The following is a 27,709-nucleotide window of genomic DNA, read 5'->3' as shown; positions in this document are numbered from 1 at the left end:
TGCTGTTCGTTGTGTCAATAGTTTATTCCTTTTTCTTGCTGAGTCGTGTTCCATGGTGTAGCTGTAACGCAGTTTGTCTATTCATTCACCTGTTGGTAGAACAAGCCCTTAATTTCAGCAGTGCCATACCTTGCAGTCTTGTCTACACATACATTCAAATGCCTTTGCCGTAGAACACCACCTTTAAACAGTGTAAAGAATGGATGCAGTTCTTTGTACCCTGAGCTTTCTCTTCTTCACGTGGGCCATGGCGGGTGTCTGGGACGTTATTTAATAAAAAGGAGAGAGAAGGGCACCGGCTCCGGTTTCCTCCTGGGTCCTTCTGGAAGCCCCTCCCTCCTCTCTGGTGCACTGGATTTCTCTTCTTCCCTGTCTTTCACCGTGATCTCAACCTGTCTTTACTGTTTAGGTTCAAAGGGCGACGTGGGTTTTCCAGGCTTAGCTGGGAGCCCAGGAATTCCTGGATCCAAAGGAGAACAAGGATTCATGGGTCCTCCGGGGCCACAGGGACAGCCGGGATTGCCAGGCACTCCGGGCCACGCGGTGGAGGGGCGCAAAGGAGACCGGGGCCCACAGGGACAACCTGGCCTGCCAGGTAAGGGTGTATCGTTAGGTTCAGAGCTGGGACTGAAACAGAGGCACAAACATACACAAGTATCAGAGAAATTGGAGTAACTAAATTCTCAAATGAGCTTTCTATTTAGAAGTTCGCAACATTTATTACCATTGAAACTGCTTAAGACATTGGGCCCCTTTTACCTGGGCCTCCATTGGGTCAGTGCTTTTCTTGTGCTCTTTCAAGGAACATGCAATTAGGGAGAGGGAGAAGGGCCATTACTGAAAAGGACTGGAGCACAAATGCCACGTGCGGCTGTTGTTTAAAACCAGCACAACCTTCTGTCACACCTGTTCCCCCACGAACAGGTGGCTGCCCTACGGCACGGCCACCCCTGAGCACAGAGACCGCAGGGCACTTGACTCTGAGACTGTGGTGTTTATATCGACGTTTACTGCCTATGGAGGAAATTCTTCCTTCTAGGACCTGCCTGGATATCTTCAGAGATCATGCTGCTTAATATGATGTTGTTGTATACAGTTGGGGACAGTTGGGGACAGTTGGGTGGCAGTGGTGACGACCACAGCCCGGGGACACTTACACATAAAACCACCCTCTGACCTCAAACATGGGACTTCTGTGTCTCCCATTAGGGCTTCCGGGACCCATGGGGCCTCCAGGGCTCCCTGGGCTTGATGGGCTGAAAGGTGACAAGGGAAACCCAGGCTGGCCGGGCACTCCTGGGGCTCCAGGGCCCAAGGGAGACCCAGGATTCCAGGGCATGCCGGTGAGTTGTCCCTTGGCAGTTCTTGTTTCTGCAAAGGATCATAAGATAATACTTGTGTGTGTGTGTGTGTGTGTGTGTGTGTATTCATGTGTGTTACACTCCCAGATCCTCCTTGAATCAGCCCCTCTCTCTCTGGCAAGTAATCAGCCGTCTTTACTGGCATCATGGTAGGCAACTATTACACAATGTTTTACCATCTAGTTTTACACAAACCGTCAACAGTGAAATGTTATCCTACTGGAGATTATAGCTCAATGCCTGGGTTTAAAAATCTATATACAAATGATGCAAAAAGAAAGCCTCAGTAACATAGAAATATATCCCTATTCCTAGCGCCATTCAGTGTCTATCTCTATGTATATATATGTGCATTATATGTATACATATATAGATATATATTTGTGTATGTAATTTTGCTTATGGCACTTTTTAAAATAAGGTAAAGCAAAGAAACATTACAACTTTTTATATACTGAGAAAGGAACAACTATGTTGAAATATCTAGAAATTAAGATATTTTTTAAATACAAAAATATCACTGTATTATAAAGGAAAATAATCCTTCTTTAGTATTTTTTATGTTTTTTCCCCATATTTAAAAGCACTTTTAAGACAAGATGTGAACCTAATTTTAAAGAAAAATCACTGTGGTTGAGTGTTGGGAGTACAGTCATCCGGAAAGGTTCTTTGGTGTTGATAGATTGAGATGTTGCCATGGCAAGTGTTTAGGGAGTTTCGACTCTGTTCATGGCCTCATGCTATGGGGTGGGGACAGCGGGATGTAGGACTTACACCTGGTCCTGGAATGTACCACGCAGGCGGACAAGCAGAAAGGGCAGAGTGCCTGAAGCAAGCTGCTGCCCTTTCCAGCTCCCTCCTGTAGGCACACACACAGGTTTTGTCACTCTTTTTACATCTTTAAGCAGCCACAAGCCAACATGTGTTCACAGAGCTGCTTCAGAACACGGAGGGGCTGTTCCCAACTTCCTGACTACCCGTTGCTTGAGGGACCTATGTCTCCTGAGCTGTTCCCGACTGACGTTCTCTTTGTGTGTCTAGGGGATCGGTGGCTCTCCGGGAGCTACAGGTGCTAAGGGTGACATGGGACCTCCAGGAGTTCCAGGGTTTCAAGGTAAGACATAAGGGAGATGCTGCCCGAAGACACATTTACCTGCCACCAGAACCTCAGCCCGTGGTGCTTTCCTGTTGATAGCCTAGCACTGCAGTACAAGATCCTGTTCTCTTCAAATTAAAGTGCCATTTCTGGGTGGCTGCCCCGTTTGTAGAATCCCACGCATAGCAGTATAAAGACATTCTGATTTTCTTCCTAAGACTCAGTGGATCATTGGCATCTCAATGAGAAGTCATGGATTTGGGGCATTCATTAATTTTTTAATGTTTGAAGCAAATATTTATTGGGCGCCTACCAGCTTCCAGGCACTTTGATTTTTTTTACTGCAGCATCAGGTATATATGAATGAAAGGTGAATGCAACAAGTTCTCAGCTTGCAGGCATCTTGTGGTCTAGTTGGGGACACGTGGGAACCAGATCGTGACCAAAAACAGAATCACGTGCCCTTCCACTGGTGGTGACCATTTTATGGTTTGCTGCATGTTTGGAAAAATGTGACTTCTGGGTTTTAGAAAGAAGAGTTTCATCAAAAGTTTTACATAACTGAATACATGTGCATAAATTGGAAATGTGTTCACTGTGTGTGTGTATGTGTATATTATACGTGTATATGTATGTAGATGTTATATGTACACATAAGCACATGTGTACGTGTATGTGCACATATATATATATACTGTGTGTATTCACACACACACGGTTATTGTTTGGAATTCTGTGCAAAGACAGTGTTTTACTTTCCTCCAGGGCAGAAAGGCCTCCCTGGCCTTCAGGGAGTTAAAGGTGACCAAGGAGACCAAGGTTTCCCTGGAACTAAAGGTAAGAGAATTTGGTCATTAGAAAACAGCAGTTGAAAATTCTCTGGCCACTTGGCAGCGTTCCTATATTTGGCTAATCTAGTTGACATTTTTACCAATGACTTGTCCTGAAAGTCAAGTTTGTTAAATCTGTGCCTGAGATAAATCCAGTGGAAAGAAGGGTGAGAGACAAAATCTCACAGACTCTGAGGGCAGATGGAAATCAGCCGTAAAAATCAGGAACGAAATCCATCTTGCAGGCTGAACAAACTGTGGCTGGACAGTATGGAGTTCTTTCTAAGAAAGGGGCTGCCTTGGCTTCTCCACGGGGAGCCAGACTTGCCGAGTGGCTCCAGAGACACAGCTCGTCTTAGAAGGAAGTGGTCTGAGGGAGTCTGCATCCCATCCTAGTCTCTGTGGGTCAGAGCTTATTTCGAGGGCTGCGTTTAGTTTTCAAGACCGTGTTTCAAGAGAGGGACTGAGCAACCAGAATGCACTGAGAAGTGGATTATTCGGGGAGAAGCTAAATGGGGAAATGTGTGAGGGGCGAGAGCCCGGAGGAAAGGGAGGCTGTGGTAGACCCGAGGTCCCCAGCTTCACGTGGCTGCTCCGTGTACTTCAGGACCCGTCAAACAGAAGGAGGTTTACGTTTACTCAGTGCTGAAAGATTAAGACCAGTGGTTCTGGCGTGCAGTAAGGCAGATCTCAGATACATACGAGAAAAAAGTCCTAATTTCACCTGTTGGAGCTCCCCACGTGAGGGGTGGTTCCTTGAGGGGGATGAGCTTCCCCTTGGGTCAGGGGTCCATCAAGGCCTCCAGATCTGAGTGGACATTTGACACTGGTGACCCCGAGGTCTGTTCCAGTCCCGAGGATTCAGGATTTTAGGTTAGATAATAGAGATGCGCAGACACCCGTGTGTCTCGTCGTGAGGATCTGGTCCCTTGTGGTTTTGATCGTGATTCTACTTTTGAGAAGCGCTGCCTTTGGTTGGGTTTCATGTCAGAAGCTGTTTCTGCCCTGAATGTGGACAGTGAAATTGACCAATGGCTGCCTTGATTCCCACAGGTCTTCCTGGCCCCCCAGGTCCCCCGGGTCCATACGACATCATCAAAGGGGAGCCAGGGCTCCCTGGTCCTGAGGGCCCCGCAGGTCTGAAAGGGCTTCAGGGGCCTCCAGGCCCCAAAGGACAACAAGGTAGGAATAACCGCGCTGTGCTGAGGACTGTGGAGGGGGAGGGAGCTGACCCGGGCGGCGTTTCCTCTTCACCCGCGTGTCTCACAACAGCCTCTGGGCAGTGACTGTGTAAACACGTATTTGAAGATGACTTTCTTACCTTCCTTCAGTGTATGTCAAAACCACATGAAGTTTCTGAAGAGGCCTAACAAGGTCAGAAAAAGAAATCCAAGAAAAGCTACAGCAGCACACAACTCAGTACATCTATGTTCACTTAGAAAAACATGGGCAAAGGAATGGGAAAAGCATCTCTCCCTGCCAGGAGATAGGGGACTGCAGGAAGTAGCAATCCAGAATTGTAGGGATTGGTGTTCTCCACAGCGGCCCCAAAGCTCTACCCAAGTGGCCAAGATCTGCGCAAATCCCTGTGGTTCCTGGACACCTTAAGCTAGAATCTTTCTGATTATTGGGGCTAAACACTCCTTACTTCAGAAGCTATTGCTGAGGAGTGGGGATGGAAGATAAAGAAGAAGGAAAACATTTAGACTAGAAAGGTAGCATCCATGAAAATTTGTTTTAACCACCTAGGAATAAACCGTACACATGAAAACAAAAAAACTACCCACGTCAATAAACCCGGTGCCTAAACATTTTCTGAGACACCAGAACGTGGCCGAGAGGGGGAAACACTTGAGAAAATGAAAATGCGTCAGATCTCTCCCCACCCCCATGTGACTGCCTTTCCCCAAACTGTGTGCGAAACAAGAACCAGAACAACAGCAAGAAGCCGGGGAGAACCCCGAATTCCGAGATGAGGCACACCCCGTGTGGGTGTCAGTCTGCAGAGTGTGTGTTAACCTTCTGGCTTTCTGGGAAAGCTTTCCCACCTATAGTCCGAGGCCCTGTGCTTCCCTCTCAGGGGGCCAAAGAAGACATTTCAAAAGGGAAGAAAAAGATACAGCCTATTTATTGCCCTCCACAACCAGATCATGAATTCTTTCTCCTCTCTTAGGTGTGACAGGATCTGTGGGCTTACCTGGGCCACCGGGTATTCCCGGGTTTGATGGGGCCCCTGGCCAGAAAGGAGAGGCAGGACCCTTTGGACCTCCTGGTAGGTTTGCTGCGCCGTCCCAACCTCACTACCCTCGATCTGCATCTCCGGGTTAGAAGCCTTAGGCCCAGGCATATGGAAACCTGCAGAAGGAAGTGTTCCTTGAAAGATTTCCATAGAAGTTTGTTTCTTAGGAGAAACAGGATCTCACAAAGGAGCTAAGGGTTGTCCTCATTCTCTTCTGTGTAGGGGGACAGATGTTGATCAAAGCTCAGTGCCTCCCACACGTTATTGAAAGGAGGCCACTAGGGACGGCCCTATCGGGTTTTCTAAGAGCCTGCAGCCCAGACACTCCATTTCAGCAAAGGGCAAGGGGAACAGATGCATGTGCCGTGTTGGCCAGAAGGCCACTGACCGGCACGGACTAAAGTTGATCTGCTTCCCGAGAAGCAGGACCTCAGAGGTCCCATCGTGGCTGGGATGCCAAAGGCTGAGGGTGCAACTAAGTAGACAGAGGGCCCAGCCCAGCAGGAGGCCTGTGAACATCTTGCAGGCAGCGTGGTCACCCGGGGGACAGGAGGACACCCTGCACGGGAGCTTCCTTCCACCCTTGATTCCATATGCTGGCTTTGGGCCACTGAGGCTGGGAAGCTACCTTAAAAGATGGTTGTTTTAATCATCCTATAATAATCCTCCCTCAGAGGAGCTCCCAAATGCTGTATGAATACAGGCATGGAGTCATGTCATTTTCTTCCTTTATTCATATATTTATATTTTCACATATTTCATTTATTCACTGGACTGAGTTTATGAGCTTCTGCTTTGCACCAAGCACCATGCTTATAAAACATCTCCAGGTGGAATGCAGAGAGGAGAGGCTGAGGTGGCACGAGGGAGGTGGTGGTTGTACTGAGTCTCGCCTGTTTGTAACTGAGGAAGCGAATTTCTCTGCTGTCTTTCAGGTCCAAGAGGCTTCCCGGGTCCACCCGGCCCTGATGGGTTGCCAGGATCCATGGGTCCCCCAGGCACCCCGTCTGTTGATCACGGCTTCCTCGTGACCAGGCACAGTCAGACAACAGACGACCCCCAGTGTCCTCCTGGGACCAAAATCCTCTACCACGGGTACTCTCTGCTCTACGTACAAGGCAACGAGCGGGCGCACGGCCAGGACTTGGGTGAGGCATCTACAGATGGGTGTGTTCATTCCACGTCGCGTGTCCGGCGCTGGGTGGCGCTGGGCTGTGTTCCCGCTCTGGTCCTGCGGTTCAGAGTGTCACCAAGACCTAGTCAAGGAAAAGAGTCCTGTTTCCCTCCGTCCTTACCAAGTGGGCCATCCTTACCAACAGCCACCATGCTACTAAAGGGAAGCCAGGCAGACGTAAAGGCTGACTCTTTGAAACTTTTAAATTAATAAAACTGCTGACCTCTTCTTCAAATTATCAAGTAGGATCAAGATATCTGGAGCACACACGTAACAGTGTGCATTCATAGTCATGAAATAGAGCAGCTTTACTGTTGCTGTTTTACAAAATGTCCACGTTATCCTGCCCACAATTCCTCTGTCCTTCTATTAGTTTAGATCCGTAGAGGGCTGTGTGTTTGTCGTCATCGTCTCAGTCCTCTCAGATCTGCTCCACCAAACTATGTTTTAATGTTATACGCCTCTACCTTTCACTGAGGTTGCCAACATATATAAAGACGGCTCGGCATTTCATGAAAGACGCGGTCCAGTGAGTTCCTAGCTGTGGTACAAGGAGCTGCACGTTACGTTCCTTCTAGAATTCAGTTGCAGGAAAAGGTCTCTCTCTACTGATGAACTGCTTTGTTTCTGTTCATCCTGCTCCTTCTTGATGGTTTCCCTTTGGCCTGGATCACTTTGCATTGAACTTAATGCTCATTTCCAGTCATACTAGTCTGTTGGGTACATTTATTTCCTTCTTTCTGTAATTGGAAAACATGTTTATTTCCACCTTAGCGGTTGTGTAGGATAGATGTCTTTATTAGCTAGCTCACTTGCATTCTGTGTCGAGGCAGACTGCGAATGGTAAGCAATGTCTTCTCCCCGCGTCCCCAGGCACGGCTGGCAGCTGTCTGCGCAAGTTCAGCACGATGCCTTTCCTCTTCTGTAACATCAACAATGTCTGCAACTTCGCCTCCCGAAATGATTACTCGTACTGGCTGTCCACCCCGGAGCCTATGCCCATGTCCATGGCGCCCATCACCGGGGAGGGCATCAGGCCCTTCATCAGCAGGTGAGTCCAGCCCATCGGAGCACACATACAATTGACGGAGAAAAGCAGCTCACAGCCAGGGCAGAGATGATTTTTGTGTTTTTCCATTTTCCCCCAAATATTCGATCTATTGCCATTCCGTTTACTAATTGTGATACCTGAGTTTTGTAACAGAAATCAGCCATACAAATAATTGGATGTAAAAGTCAGTTATCTTCGGGCCTCCCTGGTGGCGCAGTGGTTAAGAGTCCGCCTGCCGATGCAGGGGATACGGGTTCGTGCCCCGGTCTGGGAGGATCCCATATGCCGCGGAGCGGCTGGGCCCGTGAGCCATGGCCGCTGGGCCTGCGCATCCGGAGCCTGTGCTCTGCAACGGGAGAGGCCACAACAGTGAGAGGCCCACATACCGCAAAAAGAAAAAAAAAAAAAAAAAGTCAGTTATCTTCTTAAAAAATTTTAGTGCAAACCCTTGGTGAGGTAAGGCCCGGCTTTGGAACAAGATGTGTTATCTTGTGTGACTCACCGGGTGGCTGCCTTCCCTGCCATGAACCAGCAGTGTCGCTGGAGTCCGCGGCAAACTTTACAACAGCTTTGCAGCTTTTTTCTTTCTTAAATAATTATCTCCCTAAGGAGTCTTTTTTTTTTTTTTTCTTTTTGCGGTACACGGGCCTCTCACTGTTGTGGCCTCTCCCGTTGCGGAGCACAGGCTCCGGATGCGCAGGCCCAGCGGCCATGGCTCACAGGCCCAGCCGCTCCGCGGCATGTGGGATCTTCCCGGACCGGGACAGGAACCCGTGTCCCCTGCATCGGCAGGCGGACTCTTAACCACTGCGCCACCAGGGAGGCCCTAAGGAGTCTTTTAAGACATATTTTTTGGAATCACCCCCAAGAAACTTTAAAAATTTTTTTATTTTTCAATTGTAGTAAAACAATAACATAAACTAACATAACACATAGCATAAAATTTACCGTCTTAACCATTTTTCAGTGTACAGTTCAGTGGCACGTAACTGTGGGTGTAAGGCAGGCCCCAGGAAATGATGACACCGCGGACATACTGTATGTCTATGCTTTACATATAAAAGATGATACTGATGTATCGTGCACATTAACGTGTACATCCTAAGATTTTTCTCATTCTCTTCCACCCCACCAGTTTTTGCCCTCTTGAGGTGATATTGTACCCACTGAGATTGCATGCATTTGAGCGACTTCCCAAATTAAGTGTTTTCCACACTAATTAATGTCTGGGGTATGTTTTCAGGTCCCTAAGAGTCTTCCTGGCAGGAAATAAAATGGGAAATTGAAATGATTGTGACCGAAAAGTACACGATTTTCCTACTTTTGCCTCTTTCCTTCTAATTAAAAGTTGCTTCCTTAACTACACTCAGAAGCAATAGAAAAGTGGCAAAGGTACGAACTTGTTTGACTGAGAAGCTAGTCTCTCATTTTACTTTTACACACGAAGATAGTAAAGGGTGAAAAGAATGACAAGGCAGGACAAGTTTTCCTTAGGAAAGTGAGAGTGAGAAAGACCGGAAGCTTTTCTACGTTTCCTTTAGAGAAATAGCAGCTTTTGAATAGGAAGAAAGACTAGTGATGTGGGCTGAGCGGTGTCTGGAGTCAGAGGGGAGGGCGGATGGGGTGGGGGCTTGGAGCAGCCCAGCACCCCGTGTGGTGACCACCCATCACTGGATGGTCACCACCTACTTCGGGGTGGACTGGTCACTTATGGGGTCTGTAGCTCCAGGGTGTGGAAGGCTGGTCCTCACAGAACAGTCTTGTGAAAAGGATGCACCTCATAGACCTGGACCTGAAAGGCTGGGAGATGCCTATTGGAAAAATCAGATTTTTGATGGCTTTACCTCAAAATATCTCCCGACAGCTTTCTAAGATTTTTCTTTTGAGCTGTAAGAAAACTTATCTCATGGGTCTTAAAATGGGAAAAGTCGTTGGTAACTTCCAGAGAGGCACCTCTCAAAACACAGATGTCCTTCCCATGTGTCGGGGGTCCCTGTGGGCTGATTTGTGTTGACTTTTCTTGCTCAGAACCATGCTGGGTGCACAAGAACAGAAACTAACCACTAACCACCTTTGTGTTTTTGTTCAGCTTTCCTTGGACAACAGGTAGAAAATGATTATTCGTTTTTGTCTCCTATTTACCATCTTGATAAAATTGACATTGACCTTGATTTGGTTGGGACACAGGGCTCTGGGATGTGTTTAGGACATTCCAGAAACAGGTCCAGGAGAAGCCTCAAGTCTGAGACTTGCTTTTCTCTGTGGACCCGTTACCATGAGTTGTTTAAACACCCCAGCGCTGCCCATTTCGGGGTTTTCATGTCCCCCTGTTAACTGACCCACAGATGCACAGTGTCTGATGTGACCTCAGAAGTCACATCCTTTAACTCACTGCTCTGAAAGCACACACATCTCACATCCCCTTTTGTAATAATGCTGCCCATTCCTCTGGGTCTCTGAGCACCCAGGTCCCACGGTTACTTTAACTTAGTGGTTTCTGACGACTTCTCAGGACTCAAGGTTCCTTCTGAGGTCTCCCTTTTGGGGACGTCCTAAAGCTTAATTTTAGAAAGAGTTAATAACAAAATCCTTCCTCTTAAGCAGAAAAAGTACCAACTTTTCTGCTGTCATCCTGACAGAATTTTCTAAGCACTTTCCGACTCTCTGCAGACATGAATCATCAAAAACTATGGACTGTTTAATTGTTCTAGATTGAAGACCACTGGTATGAGAGTAGGTGCTGTGTTCTAATTCTGCCTTTTGACACAACTAACCGTGGTCTCATATTCTCATAGGTAATATGGGGAATGAGAGTGTACGGATTTTAAGGGACCTTGTGGCTCGTTAAATCTGTGATCCTCTGTCCCCTAGCACCCATCGGACGGGGTCCAGACCACGTCTCTGCAGAGGCTTGAATCCGCCAGCCCAGGGAGAGCCTGACATGACGCGCTTTCCTCTGTGCTATATGTCTGCTCCTGTGTCTGGCAGGCAGATGGTGGCAGATGTAGAGGCCAATTTCAGTCACTGTTGTTTAGCTGAGCCCTTTACTTCATCTGCATTTGTGTGAATAAAATAGCAAATAGCGCGCGCCCGCACACACACACACACACGCACGGAAAACCGAATGACTCACTTCAGCCCTCTTCACACTCCTAATCCATTTTCATGCAAATGTTCCAGCATAACTAGGTGTAATTATTAACACCATTTATAGTCATTTATCAGCATTGTTAGCACTCTGTTCAGTTTGTGACTTGAATATAATTATTTTACTGCTGATGTTTAAATTTTTTTTTTTTCCACAAAACGTTATCCCACCATCAAAGGGTCGCTTAGTAGAGCAGGTCTGAGTCAGAACGTTGTGTGTTGCTGTCATTTATTCCTGGGTGCAGTCCCAGCAGCTGAGCACGAGCCAGCCTGGCTTGGGGGCCATCCAGTCCGGCCTGGGGCAGAATCCCCTCACTGGCCTGTTGGTTCCAGGTCTGGAAAGAGTCTCCAGAAGAGGCTCACGTGGACAGCCAGCCCTGGGTTTGTTATCTGTCTTAGTTACTATAATTCACTCAATGTTCTTCTTACACTGAAGATGATTCAGGGCTTAAAACAAATCGCCGTGTTCTGCAAGTGGTAGCCCTTGGATTGCACCATCTCCTTTTTGTTGAGCATTCATTGTGTTTGCTGAAATCCACACTCGTTGCTGAAACACTGGAAGACACTAAAATACACAAAGGAGAACACAAAAGTCTCCTGCAGCCCCAGCGCCTCAGGAGATGGTCCCTATTACAACCTGACCTTCCAGTTTCCTTCCTGCTACAAAGTAGATGGCTAAATGACAAGTGTTGGGTCTGGTTTTGAGCTTAATGTTTTAATACTGAGGCAGGCTTATCACACCAATGAGAAGACCCTAAGCCTCAGAGTCCAAGCAGGGGACACCTGATCTGTTTGGTAAAACACATCACTGGGTCAGAAAGATGGAGTGGCGAGACGGAGCGCAGATAATGGGGAGAGGAGCGAGCCAGTGGAGGCCTGCCTCGGCTGTGCTGAGCCTCTCTGCTCCGTGCCTTCCAGGTGTGCTGTGTGTGAGGCTCCGGCCATGGTCATGGCTGTGCACAGCCAAACCATCCAGATCCCGCAGTGCCCCAGCGGCTGGTCCTCGCTCTGGATTGGCTACTCCTTTGTGATGGTAAGTGTCTGGGGAAACTCCATATTTCCCCCAAAGAGCTGCCCACAATCACCCCACCTCTTTTCCCTCGCTCCTGGGACCCCCTGCAAAGTGTCCCCAGGAGCCTGGCCTGCTCCCCTGGGAGGGGACAACAGGGGGTCCAGCTCCCGCTCAGAGCCCTCCTCTTCTGGGACTGGGTCGCTGGGTGACCTGATGAGACTCCGAGTCAGCGCCTCCCTGGGGGAAGAGGAGGGTGCGCCCATGGTGGGTACACATTTACTAAAATGCTTGCAAGCCCAAAAGCAGAAGCTAGAGTCAGGAAGAGAGCGGGGGCACTGGTCGGTGTCAGGGGCCCGAGGGTCCACACCCCTCCCACATGAGTCTGCTCTCCTACCGCCCAGCTGCCCCAGATGCCAGACCCCCGATGCTCCCTTCCTCCCAAAAGCCAATTAGAACAGGAAACACAGCACCCTTTTGAGATCCCATTGTAGTTTCTTATATATTTTATTGCCTCAGTTTAAAGCACTGATTGAAAACATAGAAGCTCTGAACTTGGACCATCAGGTTGCACTAGAATCACTCCCTGTAAACGATCCTCCACAAACATTTCCCACGTCACCGCTGTAAGCCCAGTGCCATCGTCACACTCCCAGGTGTGGCCAGGTCGTACGTACCTTTGACCCCCAAATCATCATTAGCCTTGTTATTTGAGTGACAGGGAAAGTGGCCTCTTAACTGTGTTTTTCTGCTGTAAGTTATTCCAAGTGTAGAAATTGCCAAGAAAGCAGTTCTTCAAATGCTTGTGTATTAGATTCTCACCAGTCAGATGGTGAGATTTCCTGGGTTGAAGATCCTGCATTTAGACTCTTCAACAGGTCCAAAAAATTGCAACAACAAAATTTAGCAAGTTGTTTTGATTATTCTAAATACTGCATGGTGACTCCTTTATCACGAAAGCCAAAAAGGTTAGAACTATGGTGTAGAGAAGTCAAGATACTCGCAGTGATGTGAACATACAACTCTGACTCAAAGGCAGATTGGACTTTTGACTCCATTATCATAAGAAATACTAGATGGAGTCTCAGTTTGACAGAAGAGGCCCTCGATCCAAGGAGTAAAGAATGGAGGAAAGGGCTTCCCTGGTGGCGCAGTGGTTGGGAGTCCTCCTGCTGATGCAGGGGACACGGGTTCGTGCTCCGGTCCGGGAAGATCCCACATGCCGCGGAGCGGCTGGGCCCGTGAGCCATGGCTGCTGAGCCTACGCGTCCGGAGCCTGTGCCCCGCAATGGGAGAGGCCACAACAGTGAGAAGCCTGCGTACCGCAAAAAAAAAAAAAAAAAAAAAAGAATGGAGGAAAGCACTCTGTCACTTCCCCGTCCCTTGTCCGGGTGTCATACAAAGATCTGAACAACGATTGCCCATAATTTCTCAAAACCAAGAGCAAATCAAAATGATGAGATTCTGGAGAATAGGCATCCCATCACTGCTGAGCTTGGGGGCTTTGTGGGGAAGCTGAGGGGCTCGGATCTGGCACCTTCCAGAGGCCTGTTCCCATCTCAGCTTTGCCTGGGAAGTGTGACCTGGAATGTTCTGGAATCCTGGGGTCCTCATCTGGGAATCAAGGGCGTTAGCTTTGTCCTCAGAGGTCCCTTATGGCTCTAAAATTCCAGAGTTCACTTTTCTTATGTCCGTAATAGCCATCCTGTAGAGGTTTTGCCGTATCTTCCATTTGTACGTCTTTCATTTTGTGTCTTGGTTTCTGAGGACAGGTGAGCGTACTTCAACCCAACTGAACAGTTACCATAGTAGCTTTCTTTTCCCTCTTTCTCTTGTTTAAGTTTTCTCTTCTTAAAGAAAAGAAAATGGATAATGTAGCAAATAAAGGATGTAGCAAATAAAGGATTTTGCTACCTGATGTAGCAAACAAAGGATTTTGATGATCCCTTATAATTTTGTTTAGAAAGTCTAATGTCACATCAGTTGGTCCCAGCATCCTCTGCACATTTTGGCTGTCATCTCACGCCCCAAGTTAGAAGAGGTTTCAGTGTTTCCAGAAGAAAGCAGTGAGGATAGCGTTTGTTGAAATGCTGGTGGAGCTGGACCAGTCACCTCCCGCCCCCGGGAGGAGTGGTCGGCTGATTCCTGGCACTGGGTGTGCCCGGCGTGATGCCATGGGGCGGCGTGGCTACCAGTGTGTTCCCTGGTGGCCTCGGGAGACAGGGCGGCTCTCCGGGAGGGAGCACCTCGGCTCTTCCCTGGGGCCCGGGAAGCCCGTCGGGGGGGGCGGGCACCTCTGGCTCACGTCTCCTGTCTCCCTGCAGCACACCAGCGCCGGAGCCGAAGGTTCTGGCCAAGCCCTGGCCTCTCCTGGGTCCTGTCTGGAAGAGTTCAGAAGCGCCCCCTTCATCGAGTGCCACGGCCGCGGGACTTGCAATTACTATGCAAACGCTTACAGCTTTTGGCTTGCCACGATCGAAAGAAGCCAGATGTTCAAGTAAAGTGCCCCCCTCGACCCCCCCGCGGTGGCTTTTATTTCAGGCATCCATGATCCATACACGTGGTCCAGTGCAAAGTCCCAAAGATGGTTTTCAGCAATCCTTAGGAAGACTTCTTCCACGGATAGGATAGGATAGGAACAGATATTTGGTTCTGTTCCACATGGGCAGATAAGCAAGACCATGTTCAAAGGCAGAGCTTAGGGGCTTCCCTGGTGGCGCAGTGGTTGAGGGTCCACCTGCCGATGCAAGGGACACGGGTTTGTGCCCCGGTCCGGGAAGATCCCACATGCCACGGAGCGGCTGGGCCCGTGAGCCATGGTCGCTGAGCCTGCGCATTCGGAGCCTGTGCTCTGCAACGGGAGGGGCCACAACAGTGAGAGGCCCGTGTACCGCAAAAAAAAAAAAAAAAAAAAAGGCGGAACTTAGGTTACAGGCTTCATTCATTCATTGCTGAAGAGCCATGAAAGAAAAAAGTCCAGTTTTCAGTTTTTCAAGATGAATCCACGGCAACATCATTAACACAACTAAAATCTGCAAACAGAGCATTTTAAAACATTGTACCTTTAACCAGCAGGGAGAGAGAAGTGAACAGCCTTGGTTTTCATGGTGTTTATAATGCTGAATTGGAGTTATCAATGGCGAGTTATCAGTGACCGTTTTTCAGGCCTGCGCATGAAAATTAATTTCAGCACAAAGGCCACCAAAATGGATACAGAGAACCTCTTCTTTCACTTCCATTACCAAAATTTCACCTTTAAAACAACGGTCCCAAGTGGCCGTTGACCTTGAAGTTAGTTTGGAGCGGGGCCCAGTCTGTACTGGATGGGAACACATAATGAGGCCTCTGTCCAGTACTTAGTACCAGCTGCAGCCCTGCTGGAGTGGACGCTGGGCGCCGATGGGGCTGAACAATTACTTCCTGTTCAGTCCCCCAAATCAGTGCTTCTCGGCCCTGGAGATAAGCCTTTCTGTCTTTACCTTTTTGGAGAGAATTCTGTGGACCTCTGCTATGACCCTGTCTCTTTCTAGCTTAGATCATAAAGGTGAAGCAACACGCTCACTACTTGTAAATGTCTAAGCCTCAAAAAACTACCAGGTGCCTTTCTAGTAGCTCACACGAGACTTTCTAGGCAACTGGGAACTTGACGTCAACTCTCCAGATAGAATTTGACCATTAGCTACCGAAATGAGCACCAGCTCCCGGGGCTGCCCATTATAGGGTTAACAGGTAACAATGGATTTTGTGTTTTTTGGGGTTTTTTTTCTGAACCAGCAGCCTGGTACAATTAACTGAAATGCCTTCTTAAACAAAACTAGGTAAGATCCCATTAATTTAAATAATTTGGGGGCACTAGGATTTTCACCAAAGTTGCTAACGTAAGCCACCTCAATTTTAAGACAAGGTACTCTTGTTACATGGCTACTTTAATTTGAATAAGATTTGATTAGTACTCATTTTAGTTCAGACTTCACTTCTCCAATAGTCAAAGAACAGAATTCCTAGGATAAAGGAAGCATTTGGAACACTAAATGTCCTCCCCTGTCTTTGGCCTCTAATCAGACCACCTGCGTGAACAACTTTCAAGAGTTACGACTGTATTTTGAGGTCTGGTCGATTATTCCAGATTTGCTGCTCATTCTGTCATTCAGCAATGATTTCATGAGCACTTAGGATGTGTGTGAAGTGTCTCAGAGAAGAAGACCACCTTCCTAGTCTGGGGGTGTTTATAATCGAGTTGAGAAGAGAAAACAAAAGGTTAACCTATAGTTTGAAGAGGCAGGGTCTGTGGTGGGGACTGGCTGAGACTTTGGGGTCAGACAGACGTGGGTGACTCTGGCTGTGCCCTCACTCGCCTTGTACTCTTGGCCCGAGGATGGGTGCAGATGATAACTTGCAGGCGTTACCGAGGCTGTGGGATGCCCCCAGTGCGGTACCTGCTCAGAGGCAGGGTGAAAGCTGGTTCCTTGGGGATCTCTGATGGGAGGGAGGGCCGAGGAGCTGGCCTGAGCCATGCGGTGACCCTGACTTCTGTACTGCCTTTCAGGAAGCCCACGCCGTCCACCCTGAAGGCTGGAGAGCTGCGCACGCATGTCAGTCGCTGTCAAGTGTGCATGCGGAGAACATAACGAAGCCAACCCTCAGCTACTTCACAACATGGTGCTACTCCTCCCTCTTCCCTCCTTCTTCTAACAGCAACGAACTCTAGAAATATATCCTGTGTACCTCACTGTCCAGTATGAAAACTGTAAGGTGCCTGATAGGAATCTGCATAACTAACACACCCTGCTTCGTTGGCCTCTACTTGCTGAAGGAGAATCCAAGACCACAATAAGCTGCCCGTAGTGAAGTCCCAAATGGCACTTCTGATGAAATAAAAAATATGTCTGTTCTACAGTCCAGTGCACTGATGTGTGAAGTGAGACCCATCAGAAAACCAAAGGGTGCTAGGAGGGCTGTGGGACCTTCCAACCTGGGCGAAGCCCATTTGCATTCTTGTATTATAACAGATCCATTTCACACCCCAGGTGAAACGTCTGTTGATATCACTGTCTAACTGTTTCAAAATTCAGGTCCCTTGGTCTGTACAAATAATAGTCGTGTAAAGCCGATGGTTGGAACCTCCAAAGGGAAGGACGGGGCCTAGTAGCCCTGTCTTCCGACCGCCCCACCAAAGAGAAATTTTGGTCTTTCTGCTCTGTGTGGTACTATGCAGCTGCTTTTGCAGAAGTCACGGATTTCCTGTGGAATAAAGATGGTCCCCAAAGTAGGCAGAAATGAAATATATATATATTTTAGTAATTTATATAGATGTCAGCAATTAGGCAGGTCAAGTTGTAGTTTCATTTCCACTGTTAAAATAAAGCTTACATAGTTTCTTCCTTTAAAAGCCTGTGTTGTCCTTTAACAGAGATTTTTAAACACTAGGGTATTGAATGTGAAACACCAGTTTTCATTGTTCACCTCCAAACCAAAAATTGTGTGTTGCCAAAACCAAACCCGGCTTCACGGATATGGTGTCTATTACAGGAAAACATGTACTTTGAGCTTCTTGTTTTTATTCTGTATGAAATATCTTCAGGGTTTTAAACACTAATCACAAACTGAATGACTTGACTTCAAAAGCAACAAACTTAAAAGGCCTTCATTTATGAGTATTCCTCATTCTGCAGCCTGGTGTGAGAAATAACTCTGTCGAATCAGAATATCAGTATTTTTACCTGTAAGCACATTCAGGCGGCTTCCTTGGTTTTTCGTGAGTTGTGTTCAGACTTCAGCAGGGGAGCGGATGCATTGCAGGAGAGCAGAATTGGACCACTATGCCTGAAACGACATTTTACTAAAAGTCTCCAAAACGTTTTTAAGACTACTAAGGCCTTTTGTGTAATTTCTTTAAATGTGTATTTCTTAAAAATTCAAATTTGTAATAAAACTATTTGTATAAAAATTAAGCTTTTATTAATTTGTTGCTAGTTTTGCCACAGAAACATCAAAGGAAAAGTTACTGCACAAGCCATTAATAAATTTGTAAGCTTTGCAAATTTAGATCATATTTATTTTGTAGTTCTTCCAGATGAGAGTCTCAGACTGGGTGTAATTTACATAAATTTACTACCAAGAAAAAAAATATGGTCTTCTCCTTCATCCCTCCCCGCCTTCCCTCCCATCTGTCCATCCAGGCAGCCCTCATCCATCCATCCATCCATCCATCCATCCATCCATCCTTCCATCCATTCTTCCATCCATCCATCCATCCATCCATCCATCCATCCATCCATCCTTCCATCCATTCTTCCATCCATCCATCCATCCATCCATCCTTCCATCCATTCTTCCATCCATCCATCCAGCCATCCATCCATCCATCCTTCCATCTATTCATCTTTCCATCTATCCTTTCATCCATCCTTCCATCTATCCATTCATCCACCCACCCATCCATTCATCCATCCATCTATCCTTTCATCCATCCTTCCATCCATCCATCCTTCCATCCATCCATCCTTCCATCCATCCATCCATCCATCCACCCACCCATCCATTCATCCATCCATCTATCCATCCATCTATCCATTCATCTTTCCATCTATCCTTTCATCCATCCTTCCATCCATTCATCCATCCATCCACCCATCCATTCATCCATCCATCTATCCATCCATCCTTACATCCATCCATCCATCCATCCACCCACCCATCCATTCATCCATCCATCTATCCATCCATCTATCCATCTTTCCATCTATCCTTTCATCCATCCTTCCATCTATCCATCCATCCATCCTTCCATCCATCCATCCATCCATCCATCCACCCACCCATCCATTCATCCATCCATCTATCCATCCATCTATCCATTCATCTTTCCATCTATCCTTTCATCCATCCTTCCATCTATCCATCCATCCATCCAACCATCCATCCACCCATCCATCCATCCACCCATCCAACCATCCATCCACCCATCCATCCATCCACCCATCCATTCATCCATCCTTCCATCTATCCTTTCATCCATCCTTCCATCTATCCATCCATCCATCCTTCATCCATCCATCCATCCATCCACCCATCCATTCATCCATCCATCTATCCATTCATCTTTCCATCCATCTATCCTTTCATCCATCCTTCCACCCATCCATCCATCCATTCATCTTTCCTTCCATCTATCCTTTCATCCATCCTTCCATTTATCCATTCATCCACCCATCCATTCATCCATCCTTCCAGCCATCCATCCATCTATCCAGCCATCCATTCATCCATCCACCCTTCTATCCATTCATCTTTCCATTCATCCATCCATCCATCCATCCTTCCATCCATCCACCTCTTCGTCATTCATATACTGTGTGCTTCCCATTTTCCAGATACCAGGTGAGGTACAGGATAAATGAAAATGAATATCAAGCCCTTAAGAAATTTTTTGTTAAAAAATTATTGCGGAAGAAACCTGTCACTTGTCAGGTGTGTCAAATGAGGTTATAGATTTGAAAACTATAGTTTTACAATAGGCAGGGGTGGGGTTGATGGTTGGGTTAAAGTGGGGATCATGAGAGTTGCCTTGAAGATGATTAAGTGAGAGAGAAGATTAGGTGAGAAACGTGCCCAAGGAGTTGCGGGCCCGGGAATCCCTCATCCATCCGGGCTGCAGGCGGCGTCAGCACACAGACCCTCCTCGGAAGAGCGCAGGGGGGTGCTTTCCCCTCTCTGCTCATCCTCCTGTCACACCGTCCTCTCAATCATTCTGAGGATACATCTGTGTTCGGCCTCCTTTTGACTTGCATGAGAAGTTTCCCTAAACTTAATTTGTACAATGCAAAAAAAAAAAAAAAGCATTCAGTTTGATTAGATCTGAGATGATTGCTCTGCAGTATTAAAAGGTGTCCCCCAGGGTCACTTTTGAGTACATGGGATTTTGTTAAAATCATACTCCAGAGTTCTTGTCCTCTTCAACATTCCAGATTTAAGATGCTTACAAGTCGAGTCATAAGAAGTGCCCTACCCTTTGCATCATTTTAGTTATATTTGTCTGATTCCCCTCAGTCTCCCTGCTGGTTGATAGAAGGAAATGACGCACACTGAGAAGGTCACAGTCAGGCATTTATTCGGCATGGCCGTGCTGCTCCAGGCACTCTCCTGACCCCTCTGGAGGAGACGTAGTGAAACCCACGTCTCCTTACAAGGTAAGATGTATACACAGGAAATACGTAATCATTAGGGCTCTGAAGGAGAACAAGTTTGCAGTGATCTTCAAGGTTTCAGGTCTGCTCTTCTCCCACTTCCAAACCACCCCCGATCGCACCAGAGACGTGAGACTGTTCCCTTTAAGACATCGAGAGAAATATTTCACCAGGTTATTTTTTCTGAAAATGAATTTTCCTGTCTGTGCCCCACTGTTCACGATGCTGCTTGAAAAAGCTTTCTCCTCCTGCCACTAGCGAAGGCCTCTCCCCGCTTTGAAATGGTACAGGAACAGCCTTAGTTCCATTTACAGCCTCGGCATCACCCGCCAGGTCTCCCTCCTCCCAGCCAGCCCTTCCCAGAACAGGTCGTGGAGTGATGCTGACTCCAGGACCTTCTCCTCTGGGCTGCCCTTACACCTCGACGCCGGCCCTGGCGAGGTGGGATGGAGAGGGACCGCCACCCGAGCTCCCCACACCGACCCGCAGCCTCTGGGCCACCCATCTCAAGGTCACCGTTTCCCTGGTACTCAGGGCATCTCACATTTGTTTGTAACTGATTTGTTTAAAGCTTAACGTTTGTTCCCCACGTTGAAAATGCAGCCCTGGGACGGGGAAACAATTTCCTAGCACAGTCTGGAGATAAGTTTGCTTTAGCAGCTGGCGAACGCTGGAGAGACCTCCTTCCCTGCAGGGGACCGGGTCCTGTGCGCAGGGGGACGGGTCACCCCAACGCAGGGCTCTCCTGGGTTTGCTGGCAGCCTGCGTCTCCCCTGCATCACCTGCAGGAGGGCGCCTCACCCCTCGCGTGGCGGTGCCTAGAGAGGTTGGTTCTGGAGGCTCTGAACCATCCCCAGCCTCTGAGTGGGGAGTGTTTCCTCTCGTTAACGCCCCACTTGTACTTCCTGAGCAAGTGCCTGCATGAACTCCCCCGTCCCCATTTACCCTCCAGAAATAGCTGCGCCCGTTCTGGGGGCTCTGCATCCCGACTGCACAGCATCTGCTGTTCCCTCTCCACCCCCTGGGCAACCGGGAGCTGGGCTGAGTCATGGTGAAACTGAGTCATTCGGCCACGATCAGGAAGTGCCTTTTTTAGACTTGCAGCTTTAAGCGGAGCAGGTGACTTCTGAAACTCAGTTCCGTAGTTTATCATCCCTTCCCCGTGGATGGTCCCCGCTTCCTTTGGGCAGAAACGTTTCCCACCGTGATTTACTTGAATCGCTGCTTGGGACAAGCTTTGCACACTCTGCCCTGGGGATATTTATTTCTTTGATACAAATGAGAGAATTCTGCAGAACTTTTGGAAACTGGCTTTGCTCGCCGATTCAGGGTGACACACTGTGTATTTATCAGCCAGACCTCTTGCAACTGAGCAGACATTCCCAGGACAAACGGCAGAGGGCACCCTGCCTCTCGCTGCAATGCCCCACCTCACGGGGTGCTGGGCTAAAATTTCCAGGAGCCCCCTCCCTTTTTGCTCAGTGTTTCACGAGGTTACCCTGGAACAAATCACCAGGTACTAATTAGAATCCATGGCCAGGCTCATGCTTTTTTAAAAAAATTGAGTAGGGAGAAAAGTGAATGGAGAATGATTCTAAATATACAAAATGAACTCTTTCACCAGCGTCTGTGAATATGAATTGTTATGGTAAAAATATACCGAAAACGCACATGTTCAAAGAATTACGAATGGATGTTGGTTGCACTGTTGTTGGATGGTTTCCTCTTAAGAAGCCGTCCTTGGTCCTTAAAGAAATCCTGTCCACATTGCCTGTGTCTTTCACCCCGTCATGGTCGAGGGCCGTCTCTCTGCTCCTGCCCAGCACAGGGATGATGGGGCCTGGCTCCCGCGGCAACGGGCAAGTGTTCCTGGAATCCTCAATGAAGCCGGGGCTGTGAGGAAGAGAAGCATCGCTTCCAGCAGCAGCCTGGCAGAGGCGCCTCCCCAGAGCCTTCCCAAGCCTTTGCGGGATGCTCGGTGGGTGGGATTCTTCCCCTGCCTTCACTAGGAACTGGAGGCCCAAACTGAAGAAAAGAGAGGCGGCCACTGTCACAGACGCTGAAGACAGCTGCCGACCCCTGGGGGCAGATCCCATCAGCTGAAACAGCCTGGATCCCTCAACTAGCGCTCTCCCCCCGCCGCCCCACCCCGCGACCTGCACCCTGTCCAGGGAGAAGGAAAAGGAGAAGGAGGGGGGAGGGCGGGCCATCCCTGGAGAGGAGAAGCTGCCTGCCAAGACCCTGCCCTGGAGCCAGGAGACCAGGGAGCTTTCCGACGGGGTGGACCCCTCTCAGAGATGAGCAGGCATCTCCCGATCCCAGTACCCTGGGGCCGGGGCCTCGGAGCCAGGGGAGGAGCAGAGTGTGATGTGTGACACAGGACACCACCTGCACCCACAGGTTTCTGTGCCTGGAGCTGTGAGCTTTGCTGAGGGGCCTGGGGAAGGGAGCTGGCCGCAGCTCTTCTGGCCCTTTCCGAAGGGGGCCACGTCTGGGAAGGGGCGCCAGCCCTGAGAAGCTGTGAGACACCCGTGGGGAGAAAGAAACAGCTGGAGTGGAAGAGGACAGGCCAGAGCTGGCTCTCCAGGGAGGGCGGAGGGTCTGACGGAGGGAGCTACGGAAACTCACCCACGGGCCCCTGGAGAGCCAGCCCAGGGGCCCCAGGAGGCTCAGAGCAGACGCCAGGCACAGCCTGTGCTGGCACAACTCAGCAGAAGGCTGTCGTCCCCTCCCTGGGGGACCAGGACCCGAAGCTCAGGGGGTGAGGGAAGACCCAGCTGCTGTTCAAGTGCCCCCAGACCAGTTCGGGTTTGCTGGTCTGTCTGTCTTATGTGCTCTGGACCCTTTGGGGCATCCAGTGAGGCCCCTGGAACACTTCTCAACAAAAGAATGTTCATTTAGAAACGCATACAGTAAAATAATACTTAGCATTATAAAGACACTGATGATAATGAATGCAGTTATCGAACTAGTAAAAAAAATTGATATAGTAACGCACATACTTCTTTATTATTACATTAAATAAATGATGTAGAGGCAGGTGTAATTACATCTTAAAGTACTGATGAACATGAATGATTCATAATATCTGAAATGGTTATAATATAAGAGGATAATGTCTGTTTTTGCTATGGGTGACTCTGAGTTGCAGATACTGATCATACTACCTTGGTTTGTGGATTCAGTTGTAACTGAAAGAAATGCTGCACTTCAGCAGAGGCTGGAGAAAATAAACGTGTGCTTTTCTCCCACCTGCGTTCGTGGGTTCTCAGATCCATGGAGCCCCATCTCGGGATGGTTGGAAGAAAGCTTGGTGGCCCGGCAGTGGGCCCGGGGCAGGTGGGCTGCAGGATAGCTTTTCTCCACTAAGGACGGGCCTCCCCTGGCTCCCGAGGGACCCCGGAAGGTCCACATCGGCCTAGGTCACCGATCAGGGGTAGGACAAGTGACCTCACCTGAGCACACTTTGGACCAATAGGGGGAAACTGAAAACGTCTCGTGTATATTTGCAACTGAGTTCACGTTGAAATATTGGATTTATATTTCATTGTGTTCATTTTTGCTTGTGGTCAGCAGTCACGCACAGGCTTGGAAACGAGGCTGCCTGGGCTTGAATTCTGAACGACCTTGGACAGCTACTCACTCACTTTGCCCTCTGTTTCCTCCTCTGGAGAACTTCCTGGGGTTGTGGGTACGTTGGCTGACCCGTGTGAAGTGCTTAGAACAGCATGTGACATGCATTAGATGCTCAAGCACCTGAGTGACAGCCCCTGGTCCCTCCTCCATGCCCTCTGGGGCTGCACGTGGAGCTCACCTCCCATCCACCTGCAGGTTTAAAGAAGAAGCAACACGACCCCCAAACCTCCCAGCATGCTTGGCGATCCACTTCTCATCACTTGGCGGCTGCAAGCAAGCCGGTTATAAATAGAAGGCTGTGAGTGCATCCTCTCAGCACTGCATGGTCCCCGATGGCTCATATGACACGGTGTCCCAGGACAGCCAGCCCTCGTCAAGACAAAATAATTTCCTAAATAGGCCAGCAACTATTAGTGCTCTAGTAAGTTCTGCAGAGTAAGTCATGCCTTAATCAGGCTGTATCTGGGAGCTGGAGGTGATATAATTCAAACGTAATCAACACAGCCACTGTCCATTTTAAACCCCTTGAGAGTCCAGCTTTATAACTTAAGATTTATGGGACAATAACAATAAGCCTTCATGGCCTTTCCATTTTCCCAATAGTCTTCGATTGAATTATACTAAAGAAAGTCTCTCTTAAAACGCAAAGACCCCCTCCACCTGCTGGCCTGTTCACACTTTCTAAGGCATTCAGGCAGCAGCAGAGAAGTTGCCAAAGCCAAAGACAGAACGTTTACCTCATGCTTTATCTTGTTCTGTTTTACTTTATTTCAATGATAGCTCCTCTCATCCCACTTTTGTCCTTTCCAAATGGGACAGTTCTATTTAATGGAACACAATTATATGGGGAAAGAATCTTATTGCTACTAACAAACTGATAACTAGGCAATTTCAAATAATCCATTTTTCAATCCTATTTGAACTCATTTTCACAGTGAGGCCCATCCTGACAGATCTCCCAAATCACCATGACAACTTCTGACATTTCCCAGAACATTCCCACACCTCGCACCTCCCAGGGAAAATCAAGAACGGAAGTCTAGTTTTGGTGTTTCATTCTCCTATTCAGACTCTGGGTTGTGCTCCATCACCAAGGAAACCAGAGAATGGCTGCTGTGTCAGCTAGCTTTGGCTGAGTAACAAACCATCCCAAACATGACTTGGACCAGTTTGTTGGCTGACAAGTCTGTGGTGGGCCCTTTGGGCCGGGCTCCTCAGGTGGCTCTGTGAAGGGCTCAGTCAGGTGTCTGCAGCCGGCCTATGGCTGGTGGTGCTGACTGGGGACGGAGGTATGTGTCACTCGCCTTCCTGAAGGCTGGCCTTGACTCGCTCACATGGTTGAATCAGAGCTCCCAAGAGCAGCCAGAGAGAGAAGCCCAGTACCCAGGCAGTTAGCAAGCCTCTGCTGATGCCCCATTGGCTGACTGTTACGGGGAAATGTTTGTGTCTCCCCAAAATCCATGTGCTGAAACCTCAACCCCAGTGTGATGGTATCAGGAGGTGGGCCTTAGGAAGGTGATTAGGACATGAGGGTGGAGCCACCACAAGTGGGATCAGTGCCCTTACAGAAGAGTCTGCAGCAGCTCTCTCACCCCTTCCGTCCTGGGAAGACACAGTGAGAAGGCTGTCGGCTGTGAACCAGGCAGGGCCTCACCAGACACTGAACCTGTCAGCCCCTGGATCTTGGACCTCCACCTCCAGAACTGAGAGAAATAAATGTCCGTTGTGTTTAAGCCATTCTCTGGTATTTTGTGATAGCAGCCCAGACAGACTTAGACCCTGGTGTTACCTTGGCCAAAGGAAATCACAGGGCCGACCCCTCCTGGGAGGGAGTGCAAAGTCACAGAGCAGAGGGTGTGAAAGAATTTATGGCCCTGTTCCTTAACTGCTGTGATATCCTTATGTAATAAATTGTTTACGATTGACCATGTAATCCTAACAGGGAAATAAGATCATATAATCCTAATCCTTTACAATATTATTGACACTTTAAATACTTCTTTAAATTTCTAGACATAAGAGTGAAATTGTAATTCCCAAGAGTTTTCCCCAATATTTAGAATTCTTTTCCTTGGCTTGTTTTCTCCTCAGTCATTCCTCGACATCACTGATAAGTTGTTGAACCTTTTGGAAATACCCAGAAGAGAAGCAAAGCCATCTCATGGAACACTGAGAAAGTAGCCTTCTCATCTCTCAAGGCTCCTGGTCAAGGATCCCTTAAATGGGTGTATTTTTCATTGTAGGTGAGGGGGTGTGTGTGTCCCTCACACAAGTATTTGCTTAAACGGCGATCTTGTGTATGAGCTTCGCAATGAGGCTGGAAGGAGCCCCACACAAGGGGTCTCAGCCCCCAGGCCTTCTCTCCTGCACTGGGTGAGTTCTCTCTCTGGGTCTCGGTGATGCAGACTCCCTGTGCTCCGGGCTGCCCAAGTGGGTGATGTGAGGGGTCAGGATGTTCAAGGGGTCCCCACCGCAGTGGACAGAGGACGCACTGTGGGGTCTGAGTGATTGGCAGGATGGGGGTGTAAGTGGGGTTCCCTCCTCCCCACTCCCTCTGCTCCTGTTTGTGTGGTGACAGCCTGCCTCCTGTGAGAGGGACAGGCTCCTGAGTTCTCTGTCCACTGAGGCCAGAGGGGGCCGCTCCTTTCCTTGCTGCTTCCAGGCCCCAGTCCACACCTGACGCATGAACCGGCGTCTGGAGAAACGATGATGAGCTGTTTGCTTTGATGTCTTCCTTCCAGCAGATGCATGGTTAACCTTCTTTTGTGGTTTCCTGGAGTCCTGCGGTTACTGAGTAATACGCAGGGTGATGAACTGTGGACTTTTCCTGAGATGCTCAAAATTCCAGAAGTAAGTGAAAAATCCCCACTGTGCTTCTGGAGTGCCCTCAGCTTCCTAAGCCATCGCCTCCTTCCACAGATGAAAAGGGGAGTTTTAGAAATGCGTCCCCTGCAGGATTCCTTTGTTTGCCCCTGTGGACCCACCTCCAGCCTCCCATCTGCTCTGTTCCCGGGCGGCAGACACACACCCTCTGGGCCCTGGCTTCCGTTGATGGGCCAACGCAGGCCTGGCAGGGGGTGGGAGGGCAGGGGAGAGGGAGGGCCCGTGTCTCCTCAGCCCCAACAGGGAGCACTGGGGGCTGCATTTCTCTCTAAAGGCTGCAGCTGCTGCCACAGCCTTCTCATACCCTAGGGCTGCTCTAGGACTGTGGGCACCGCCCCCTTCCCTGTCTTCCCAGTGCTCAGGCCAGTGACCCCATCTATTGCACTAAATGTTACTGGTCCCCCAAACCCTGCCCCCTCCCCAGCAGACGGTCCCTTTGTAAACCTTCCTTTAGGTTATCAGTCTGCCTGCATCTCCCGGGACCACCAAAGACTGAAATGAAGACTGGAGGGCATCAGAAACAGAAACAATTGGGTAATTTAAAAAGGCCACAAAACACTGGGTATCCCCTGCTGAGGCCTGAGCTGTGTCCCTGCTCAAATTCCTAGGCCAAAGCCCCTGACCCAATGTGATTGTGCTGGACGTGGGCCTGTAAGAAGGTATCAGGATTAAATGAGGGCAAGGTGGGGCCTGACCCGATGGGATTGGTGCCTTATAAGAGGAAGAGAGAGCTCTCTCTGTGTGCACACTGAGTCCAGGGAGAGGCCTGTGAGCACAGGGAGAAGGGGGCCGTCTGCAGGCTGGGAGGAGAGCCCTCACCAGAACCCAACTGTGCCGGCCCCTGGCCTCGCACTTCCAGCCTCTGAACCTGAGAAATCAACGTCTGTCCTTTAAGCTGATGAGACTGTGGTCCTTTGTTACAGCAGCTGGAGCTGAGTCACCTCCAATTCTGTACAGTTGCACAAGGAAGGGGGCACAGATTTGATACAGAGGTTCTATAGGAAATTAAGTATAGAATTTATTACAGATTTTCCACTAAGTTCACCTTGTACTAATAATTTTATGTGTCTCTCTGTACCCCCAGTTTTAAATCATCT

General features: G+C 48.7%; 2 protein-coding genes across 2 annotated transcripts in view; one reads left to right on the top strand and one right to left on the bottom strand.

The window, feature by feature from the left end:
- COL4A1 (collagen type IV alpha 1 chain) overlaps window positions 1-17,854 on the top strand; it is a 148,055-nt gene extending 130,201 nt beyond the window's left edge. Inside the window, exons 42-52 of the mRNA XM_060080230.1 lie at window positions 410-595; window positions 1,210-1,343; window positions 2,403-2,475; window positions 3,223-3,294; window positions 4,341-4,469; window positions 5,461-5,559; window positions 6,462-6,674; window positions 7,574-7,751; window positions 11,817-11,931; window positions 14,232-14,404; window positions 16,454-17,854. Of these exons, the coding sequence (XP_059936213.1) occupies window positions 410-595; window positions 1,210-1,343; window positions 2,403-2,475; window positions 3,223-3,294; window positions 4,341-4,469; window positions 5,461-5,559; window positions 6,462-6,674; window positions 7,574-7,751; window positions 11,817-11,931; window positions 14,232-14,404; window positions 16,454-16,535 (1,454 nt within the window). The 3' untranslated portion in view covers window positions 16,536-17,854. The remainder of the gene's footprint in view (window positions 1-409; window positions 596-1,209; window positions 1,344-2,402; window positions 2,476-3,222; window positions 3,295-4,340; window positions 4,470-5,460; window positions 5,560-6,461; window positions 6,675-7,573; window positions 7,752-11,816; window positions 11,932-14,231; window positions 14,405-16,453) is intronic.
- COL4A2 (collagen type IV alpha 2 chain) overlaps window positions 1-27,709 on the bottom strand; it is a 635,121-nt gene that overhangs the window by 308,271 nt on the left and 299,141 nt on the right. The window lies entirely within an intron of this gene.

Source organism: Mesoplodon densirostris, chromosome 17 (genome assembly GCF_025265405.1).
Source record: "Mesoplodon densirostris isolate mMesDen1 chromosome 17, mMesDen1 primary haplotype, whole genome shotgun sequence".
NCBI lineage: Eukaryota > Metazoa > Chordata > Mammalia > Artiodactyla > Ziphiidae > Mesoplodon > Mesoplodon densirostris.
This window is presented reverse-complemented; position numbering and strand designations above follow the sequence as displayed.